The following is a 10641-nucleotide window of genomic DNA, read 5'->3' on the forward strand; positions in this document are numbered from 1 at the left end:
ACACCCGTGACAGCGTGCTCATAGGATGTTACAAATATGATATTAAGCTAAACCATTGAGAGAGGTCTAAAGGTTTGTACTTTTTTCACCTTAACTTCTGGAAGGATGTATGAACTTTTCAAAAAGGAATCTGCAGATGTCTATCCCTGAGTAGTCTACATTACCAACACTTAAATCTGGGTAGTCTATAGACACAGAATAATGGAAACAAGGCAGCAAATTGGAAAAATAGGTACAGGCAGGTGGATAATTTGACTGAAGTATACAGGCAGAAGGTAAAGGCACCCTGCAAATGGCAAAGGAAGGGAGGACTAGCAGCGAGTGGAGGTCTAGGCACAGATGACACCAACTGTGGAGACGTGCATCATTCTTCAGATACAAAATTCTTGATGACACAAAGATTTGTACAATATCCTCTGGATATTTGGACTCTATGATTTCATTGGCTGTAAACTTTGCATCTGGACCAGTTGATGAGATCGGGGTCCCAGAAGACTTCTTGGAGCAGCTACTGAGAACCAGAGGTTTAAGAATTGATATATGAGAAGAATTAGAAATTGGAAAAAATGCTGAAATGTGCAGCTTATTAGATACGGAAAATAATTTGTTTAAAAACAGTATATGGGACAAGAAGCAAGCTTGTACCATGGAAGCACTTAGAAGACTGCTAGACCCAATCCTGATCATTGACCTCAAAGATGAAAAAGGGTAAATTTTAGCATGAATTCTCCAATGTGATTTTTTGTAGTCGATTTGTGCTAATGTAAGCAGATTTAACTGCTTTAAAAATACTATAGCTATTCAGTATTTGATGCACCCATTCTGCTTGCCCATTGCCCATTCAGCAGAAGAACTTTGCTGTATGTTATAGATCCTGAGCCCGTGCCATGTAAGTGTAGTAAATGTATGGCAGGTCTTATTACTTTAGTGATCTTCCAGCTGTGCAGTAAATGGATATATAGTATTTATGCATGGGACACAAAGGGGTTAGAGGTGTATGTATTTTGAAAATTATGTTTTAATCTACCTCTTCAGTCTTAAACAGGCCATCCAGAACCTGAAAAAACCCTTTTTAAATTAAGTAGTCCCCTTTTAAAAGAAAAACACCATATACTCAACTCACAGACTGGTGTCTTCCAGCAATGTCAGCACTGGGTCTCCCATGATATTTGTTATGCCACGTGAGGTCTGCATTCAATCATTATTGGGCTGCTGTGTTTTCTCTTGTTGCATTTATCCAGCATTTGTCCTAAGAAAATGACAGCACAGCAACCCAATACTGGCCACTGATGGGGGGGCCTACTTTATTTAAAAGGGGTACTTTAAATAGTGGAAGTAGTGAATATAGATAATGATGAATCATGACTTTTTCCTCTTGTATGCATATAACAATATTAAGAATCTTTTTCTGTAGGTCACATTCAAGGAAACATTTTGATTGATCTCAGTGCTGGTTCCACAATTCATCACCTCTATGCAGCCTGTGAATTTTTCAAGCACATCATCGTGCTGAAGGGCAATGACAGATGCATCATGGAGCTGAAAAGATGGGTGGATGAACGTACAGGAGCATTTGAGTGGGGTCATGCTGCAAAACATCATGCAGACTTGGAAGGAAAAAGGTGAAATATACTGTACTGGTAATGTACAAAGAATATGAAAACATGTAAAATATTGTCCAGTGACATGTAAAAGTTTGGTCACCCCTGGTCAAAATTACTGCTATTGTGAACAGTTAAGCAAGTTGAAGATTAAATGATCTCTAAAACGACAAAGTTAAAGATGACACATTTCCTTTGCATTTTAGGAGCAAAACATAAACAGAGTCATTTTTTTTTCACTTTAAAAATTGAAAAAAGGGAAAAGGGCAGATGCAAAAGTTTGGGCACCCTTGGAGATTTGTGTGCCCAGATAACTTTTACAAGGTTTCAGACCTAATTAGCCTGTTAGGGTTATTGCTTGATTACTATCATCGTTAGGAAAGGCCGTGTGATTCAAATTTCCCAGCTTTATAAAAAGCTAGCCTCCTCTAACTTTGTGCCTAAAAACAGCAGCCATGGGTTCTTCTAAGCAGCTGCTTAACACACTGAAAATTAAAATCGTGGCTGCCCACAAAGCAGGAGAAGGCTATAAGAAGATAGCAAAGTGTCAAGTTGCCCTTTCCTCAGTTTGAATTGTAATTAAGAAATGTCAGTTATCAGGAATAGTGGAGGTCAAGATAAGGTCTGGAAGACAAAGCAAAATTTAAATGAGAGCTGCACTTGGGATGGCTAGAGAGGCAAATCCCTGCTTGACTGCAAAAGACCTTCAGAAAGATTTAGCAGACTCTGGAGTTGTAGTACATTGTTATACTGTTCAGAGTCACCTGCAGCATAAAATATAAATAAAACCAATTCTTCACCTGGTGTTGATTTTTTTATTCTGCCTCCCAAAGATCGCAGTAAGGCTCGGCTTACATTTATCTTGCGCACTGCACTGAGCACTTACACCAGGATTTCCATGTAAATCTCTGAAATACGTCATTTAGAAGGAACCCCTGGCACAAGATTCCCTATAATGAAGCAGATTGGGACACTGTGGATATTGTTTGGCCTATGATCCGGCGGTGTCCGTCTTTTTATGAGTGCATAAAAGTATGGTCGGCAACAGTTTTATGCACCACTGAAAAGGAGACCACTGAACAGAGGCCAGACAGAGTCCAGAGTAACTCTGCTGCCCCATTATAGTGAATGGATTTTTCGGGGGTTTTATCTGAATCACGTCACGTCATTGGAAACCCCAATATAAGTGCTCAGTGTAGAGCGCAGGATAAACATGATCCCAAATGTTATAAAACAAAATCAAGACCCCACGCAGGTCCATCATCTGTTAATGGAAATATAGGGGTCTTTCATGTTACTGGTAGAACAAATGCTGTGGAAAATTGAAATGGCTCCTAGCCCCCCAAAAGAAATTCAGCAAATTTTGTGCTCCCAAATCCAAATGCCCCCTCCCTTCTGAGCCCCACAGTGTGCCTAAACCACATTTAGCATCTACATGTTTTGCAATTCTGTAGCGATGAGAGCTTGTCTAATTTATGGATGCATGTCTCCTGTAGCATGAACTGGGCACTACAAGGTACTGGCCACTACAATGTCCTGGGGACTATAGCATACTGGTCATCACTACAACGTACTTGTGACTACATTGTACTGGGCACTACAATGACAGCTTGAAATTTTCACTTGGCAACATCCACTGCTGCTTGTTTCTGAAGAACACCCATGGAGTTAAAATCATGATTACACCTGTAGGGGCTCTGTATATGGAGTCTGCAAACTATTCTAGGAAAGTCTGCGCTCCAGGAGGCAAATAACGCTCCATCCCTCCCGAATGTCGCCATGTGGTTAAGCAATACTGTACAACCACATATGGGGTATTTCTACATTCAGCAGAAATTGTGTGACAAATTTTGATGACATTTTTACCCATTTGCCTGTGTAAAAATGTAAAATCTGTGGCTAAAACAACATTTTTGTGGTAAAAAATATAATTATTTTTTCTTCACTGCCCAATGACATAAAATTATGTGAAACACCTGGGGTGTGTATATGATCACTGCACCCTTAGATGAATTCAATGAGAGGTGTAGTTTGTAAAATGGGGTCAGTTATGAGGGTTTCTGCTGTTCTGGAACTTTAGGGGTTCTGCCAGTATAACATGGCACCCTCTTCTAAGCTTTGCACTGTGCCTCAAAAGTAGTTTTCAACCACATATGGCATGTCGGTGTACTCAGTAGAAATTGTACAACAAATTTTGGAGTCCATTTTCTGCTGCTATCCTTTTGAAAGTGAAAAAATTGGGGCTAAAAACATTTTTGAGAGAAAAATATTTTTGTTTCATTCTCACAGATTAACTTTGTAAAATTTTGTGAAGCACCTGTAGGTTCAAGGTGTTCACCACATGTCTAGATAAATTCCTTGAGGGGTCTAGTTTCCAAAATGGGGTCACTTGTTGGGGTTTTCCACTGTTTAGGCACATCAGGGGCTCTCCAAATTCAACATGGCATCCTCTAATGATTCCAGAAAATTTAGCATTCAAAGAATTAAATGACACTCCTTCCCTTCCGAGGCCCTACCGTGTGCCCAAACAATAGTTTCCCTCCACATATTGGGTATCGGTGCACCGAGGAGAAATTGCACAACAAATTGTATGGTACATTTATTCCTGTTACCCTTGTGAAAATGCAAAATTTGGAGCTAAAGAAAATTTCAGTGGGATAAATTAAATTTTTTATTTTCATGGCTCTACTTTATAAATTTCTATGAAGCACGTGGGGGTTCAAGGTTGTCACAACACATCTGGATACATTCCTTGAGGGGTTAGGTTCCAAAATGGGGTCACTTGTTGGGGTTTTTCACTGTTTAGGCACAACAGGGGTTCTCCAAACGTGACATGGCGTCGACTGATGATTCAAGCAAATTTTGAGTTCAAAAAGTCAAATGTCGCTATTGCCCTTCCAAGCCTTGCCGTGCACCCAAACAGTAGTTTTCCTCCACATATTGGGTATCAGCTTACTCAAGATAAATTGCACAACAAATTGTATGGTGAATTTTCTCCTGGTACCCTAGTGAACATAAAATTAAGGCTAAAAGACACTAATGTGGGAAAAATTTGATTTTTTTATTTTCACGGCTCAACTTTATAAACTTCTGTGAAGCATCTGGGGGTTCAAGGTTCTCATCAAACATCTAAATAAGTTTCTTGAGGGGTCTAGTTTCCAAAATGTTTAGGCACATCAGGCACTCTCCAAACGCGACATGGAGTCCCCTAATTATTCCAGCAAATTTTGTATTCAAAAAGTCAAATGGCGCTCCTTTCCTTCCGTAACCTGCCATGAGCCCAAACAGTAGTTTTCCCCCACATATAGGTTATTGGCGTACTTGGGAGAAATTTCACAACAAATTTTGGACTTCATTTTCTCCCATTACCCTTGAAAAATAAAAAAATTGGCTCTAAAATAACGTTTTATGAAAAAAAGTTAAATGTTGATGTTTTCCTTCCATATGCCATTCATTCTTGTGAAGCACCTGAAGGGTTAATAAACTTCTTGAATGTGGTTTTGATCACCTTAAGGGTGCAGTTTTTAGAATAGTTTCTCTTTTACACATTTTCTGTTATATAAACCCCTCAAAGTCACTTCAAATGTGATGTGATCCCTAAAAAAATGGTTTTGTAAATTGTGTTGTAAAAATGAAAAATCGCTGGTCAAATTTTAATCCTTATAACTTCTTAACAAAAAAAAATATGTTTCATAGACTGTGCTGATGTAAAGTAGAAATGTGAGAAATGTTATTTATTAACTATTTCATGTGACATAGCTCACTGATTTAAGGGCATAAAAAATAAACTTTGAAAATTGGAAAATATTCAAAATTTTTACCAAATTTCAGATTTATTTCACAAATAATTGCAAGTCATATTGATCAAATTACAATATGTCATGAAAAAAATATTCTAAGAATCAGTGGGATCCATTGAAGCTTTCCAGAATAATTACCACATAAATTGACACTGGTCAGAATTGTAAAATTTGGCATGCTCATGAAGGTGAAAACAGGCTTGGAGGAGGAAGGGGTTAAGCATGGTGGTTGATAAGTCATGCTTTGGGGTTGTGTTGCAACCAATGGCATGGGGAACATTTCATGGGTAGAGGCAAAAATGGATTCAATGAAATTTCATCAAATTATTGATGCAAACATAACACCATCTGTAAAAATGCTGAAGTTGAAAAGAGGATGGCTTCTACAAATGGATAATGATCCTAAACACATATCACAATCCACAATAGACAACCTCAAAAGCCGCAAGCCGAAGATTTTAAAATGGCCCTCACAGTCCCCTGATCTGAACATCATTGAAAATCTGTGGCTAGACCTCAAAATAGCAGTGCATGCAAGACGAGCCAGGAATCTCACAGAACTGGAAGAATTTTCCAAGGAAGAATAGATGAAAATTCCACAAACAAGAACTGAAAGACTCTTGTCTGGCTACAAAAATTGTTTACAAACTGTGATACTTTCAAAAAGGGGCACTACTAGGTATTAACCATGCACGGTGCCCAAACTTTTGCATCGGAACATTTTCCTTTTTGTAATTTTTAAAATGTAAAAGATGAAAATATATATATATTTTTGCATAAAATACAAAGGACATGTGTCATCTTTAACTTTAGCCCTTTTAGAGATCTTTTCATCTTCAACTTGCTTTACTATTCACAATAACAATAATTTTGAACAGGGATTCACAAATTTTTATATGACACTGTATATCTTCCATCTACCTTATTTAAAAATGTTATTCTATTGTGAATCAAATTTCAGCTGTCAGTAAAAAGGTTTACTCTTATCCACTAAGATCAAAATTCTTAATCATTGGGTTCTTCTGAAAGGACACAGCAAGGCTGTGATCACATCACAGTTGGGTCAGAGGTATAATTGGGAGAGTACAGCTCTGCGTTTACCTCCATGTTTGCCACTGATTAGCCTTATAGTGACATATATCACTCATTGGCCATCATTTTTTTAAAAACTGTATACCAATTGTATGGATTCATGCTCTCAGGCTTTAGACTTAACGCAGGCACTGGATTCTTGTGTCCAGAGAATGTGAGGATTATTGAACTCCATAAACTTATACAGCTCTTTAAATGAAAATAGCCTTTACCTAGAACATATGTAATAACAAAAATCCCTGTAGTTTTCCAATTAAAGCAAAGCAATAATAAGGTCTCGTCCAGACCGCAATTCAGGTCCTGCTCACATTCATTGGAGACTCAAACATGGCTGAGCTAGTTTCAGTTCAGTTATACAAACCGGCTATTGTCCATAGCAACCAGTGTTACTTACAGTTTGGTGCACACAACTTGTGCAATCGCCTTTCACAGAGATTATTATTATTATTTATTATAGCGCCATTTATTCCATGGCACTTTACATGTGAAAAGGGGTATACATAGCACAAACAAGAAACACAAAAAGACACAGTAAAACAATTGTATAAAAATACTCTGTTGTAAAAAAGTAACAGTAAACAGCAAGTGCTAGTAAAAAGATGATAAAAAAACAGGGTATTTAGTTGACACGTTTTTTGCAAAAATGTATACTAAGCCACTCTACCAACGTCAAGGTAACCCACATCAGAGCAGTCCCTAACTGATGTATTTAAAAACTGATCATGTGTATAGTACCTACATGAGCAGATCAGACAGGTAATGTCCATGTGGACACGCTGCAGAGAACGGCATTTATGTGCATGTCCCATAAAGGAGGGGTGGAGACCTCCCTAATCTTGCAAAAGCAAGAAACAAATTGAATATAAACACATGGGTCATGCACACGGTGAACAAGCACAATCATTTTGAACAAAATGAGTTACCGACTGGTACAGGAAGAGAGAGAACCCTGCCCGCAAGGGCTTACAATCTACAAAAGATGGGTGAGGATACAGTAGGTGAGGGTAGAATTAGTCATGCAGCGGTATGGTGGATCGAGGGTTAGGCAGGTTGTAGGCTTGTCGGAAGAGGTGGGTCTTCAGGTTCCTTTTCACGGTTTCCACAGTAGGAGAGAGTCTGATATGTTGGAGTAGAGAGTTCCAGAGTAGGGGGGATGCACGGGAAAAGTATTGTATGCAATTGTGGGAAGAGGAGATAAGTGGGGAGTAGAGAAGGAGATATTGTGAGGATCAGAGGTTGCATGCAGGTAAGTACCAGGAGACTAGGTCACAGATGTATGGAGGAGACAGGTTGTAGATGGCTTTGCATGCCAAGGTTAGGGTTTTGAACTGGAGTCTCAGGGAAATGTGGAGCCAGTGAAGGGATTGACTAAGCGGGGAAGTTGGGAAATAGCAGGGTGACAGGTGAATTCGTCAGCCAGCAGAGTTTAAGATAGATTGGAGGCATGCGAAAATGTTAGAGGGGAGGCCACAAATCAGGAGGTTGCAGTACTCAAGGCAGGAGATGATGAGGGCATGCACTAGTGTTTTTGCAGATTCAAAGTTGAGGAATGTGCATATCCTGGAGATATTTTTGAGTTGTAGTTGGCAGGAAGTGGAATGGACTTAGATGTGTGGTTTGAAGGAGAGATCAGAGTCAAGGATTAACCCAAGTCAGCGAGGTTGAAGGACTGAGGAGAGTGAGCAGCCACTGACTTTGATGAATAGGTCTGTTGGGGGGTTTGAGTGAAATGGTGTAAAGATGATGAATTCTGTTTCATACATGTTAAGTTTTAGAAACCTAGCAAACGGGAAGGCTGAAGGAGGAAGTGGGAGATAGAGATTCTGGCTTGTCTATCTGCATCTCCAACACAACCCACTCTACTCAGCTCCCCCAGCAAACTGCCCAACAAATGAACACAGGGCATGACTGTAGACATACCTAGCCAGGTGCATGTAATCAGGACCTCTAGTACTAGGTTTTAATCCTATCCTACCTGGTTTTCCTACAGAACCTCCCCCTCTCCTCAAAGCAATGGACTGGGCACCATCTGTGCAGTTTTCCACTCTTTCGTATGCAGTTAAAGTTTTGTTGAAAGAGAATATTAAATTGTTTTGGCTACTGTTGAGTGAATGCGGGCTTATGGATATTTTTAGTATATGTATACTACTGAAGCTCCCAGGACATGCATCGCACATAGTCACCAAAAATAGTATGAATATAGCATTCAAAACTAAAACTCAGTGCATCAATCTTGGTTACATTTAAGCCTTTCCCAAAAAACTGAAAACCAATAGTCCAGTGCTAACCGTTAGGCCCTAATGTTTTTCTATTCAAACATGGCTTTGATACAATTACATTCTTCATGTTTTCATTTTTTTCAGTGATCAGTTTCAGGACAAAGATGTAAAAGTGAGAACAACCCTTCGACATGTTGTGAAATGTGACTTTGAGAAAGAAAATATCATAAAACCGATAGATCTCCCACCAGCAGATTGTATCATCATTGCTTGGTTCTTAGAATTTATTAGCAAAAATCAAGATGAATTCCTAAAATATCTTAGGAAGATATCAAAGTTGCTCAAACCTGGAGGACACCTCATAATTTTGGGAATTTTAGATGCAACATATGTTACAAGTGGAAAAGACAAGTTCCATATTCTTAAATATGATGAGGATTTTGCCAGGAAAGCTCTAGTTGCAGAAGGTTTTGTTATTGATAACTGCAAGGTTAAGAAGAGAACGGTTGTGAGTGACCTCACTGACTACCAGGGCATGCTATTCATTGCAGCTCACAAAGGGAAGTAGAAATTTATAAATTAAGTCTTAATGCCAAGAGATTCTATGTAAAGCTTTAAGGTTGAATAATCATAAAATGCATAGACATACATATAAATGTATAAAGGTGTTTTAGTCCAAGAGGGGTGTTTTATCAGGACAGGGACCCAACAATGAGGTACGCCTTGACAGTGGCTATTGGGCTCATATACATTGACCAATTTATGTGCCAAGTACCTTCTTTTTACTGTACACTTTTCTGTAGCAATATTGCAGTTCCATTTTTCCAATATTACATATGTACATAGTGTAGCACTTACCTATTTTCTATGGCAGTAATGCAGTTCCAATTTTCTATATTTAATATAATAAGCATTTCAGAGTGCAGTTATATTTTTCTTAATATTCTAGCTCGACACAAAAAAAAACTAAGTGTATAAGGTGACAGCCAAAAAATTATGTGTAGTGCACCATGGTGGCTAACAACTTGTTCACTGATTTTATTTGCTGTTCTGTTTTCCATTTGATTTATATGAACAATGAAATAAAGCAAAAAACAATTAAACAAAGTGAAACATATATTTATTTGTTTGTGTCCTTTACTTAGGCAAAATTTTTGTTTCTTACTGCTTCTAAAGTTTTACAAAATTTGATTTAATAGTAATAATTATATTGAGTTGGATGTGTCATGTGAAAGTAACTGCACATAAAAAAATGACCCATGGGAATGTTCAAGCATGTGCCATCAAGGTCAAGGCTACACTGTTTTGCTCATGATGGTGTAATAAGGGAGGAGGATGCATAATAATAATAATAATAATAATAATAATAATAATAGAAAGACAGTGAACTTGTTTTTTTGGAGTGTAAATGCAAAACATATGTTACCTTTTGTAAAAGTTGCCACTTTCCCTTCTTTTCTCTGGGGCAGCAAGTTGGTCTGGTGATATCTTCATTAAAGGAGATCAACAAGTTTATTTTATTCATTTTATTTTCTTATCTAGTACCATTCTTCTCCACAGCGCTTTACAGGTATCATCACAATCTCAGTATGCCTTTGGAGTGTGGTAGGAAATCGGAGAACCCGGAGGAAACCCAAACAAACACGGGGAGAACATACAAACTTCTTGTAGATGTTGTCCTTGGTGGGATTTGAACCCAGGACCCCAGTGCTGTAAGGCTACAGGACAAACCACTAAGCCACTGTACAGTGCTAATGTGGCACCCAGCTGCGCTTGGTACCACAGATCCTAGAAGAGTGCATTGATGGAATCCTCCACAAGAGGCCCCCATAAACATTCACACATCTCCACCTTCCACCTCAGACCAGCAGAGGGAGCCTTTTAGGGATATAAATAGGGAAGGGGGAGCTAGGCAGTTCAGTTAGTCTG

The 10641-nt window shown here is 38.6% G+C and overlaps 1 protein-coding gene across 1 annotated transcript; it reads left to right on the forward strand.

The window, feature by feature from the left end:
* The first annotated feature begins 433 nt into the window (after positions 1-433).
* LOC141171816 (indolethylamine N-methyltransferase-like) lies at positions 434-9280 on the forward strand. The gene is made up of 3 exons (XM_073655448.1): positions 434-524; positions 1400-1622; positions 8857-9280. Exons 1-3 carry the CDS (start codon positions 434-436, stop codon positions 9278-9280), a joined length of 738 nt encoding a protein of 245 aa, XP_073511549.1.
* The last annotated feature ends 1361 nt before the right edge of the window (positions 9281-10641 follow it).

This window comes from Phyllobates terribilis, unplaced genomic scaffold (assembly GCF_046119375.1).
Source record: "Phyllobates terribilis strain yellow unplaced genomic scaffold, ASM4611937v1 Scaffold_12__6_contigs__length_324123572, whole genome shotgun sequence".
Taxonomy (NCBI): domain Eukaryota; kingdom Metazoa; phylum Chordata; class Amphibia; order Anura; family Dendrobatidae; genus Phyllobates; species Phyllobates terribilis.

What these genes read in the sequence shown, in the direction of transcription:
- LOC141171816 (XM_073655448.1), top strand. Translation starts at nt 434, where the DNA reads ATGATTTCATTGGCTGTAAACTTTGCATCTGGACCAGTTGATGAGATC. An exon ending in GCAGCTACTGAGAACCAGAG is followed by an intron (nt 525 to 1,399) that starts GTTTAAGAATTG and finishes AACAATATTAAG; the next exon opens with AATCTTTTTCTGTAGGTCAC. An exon ending in GCAGACTTGGAAGGAAAAAG is followed by an intron (nt 1,623 to 8,856) that starts GTGAAATATACT and finishes CATTTTTTTCAG; the next exon opens with TGATCAGTTTCAGGACAAAG.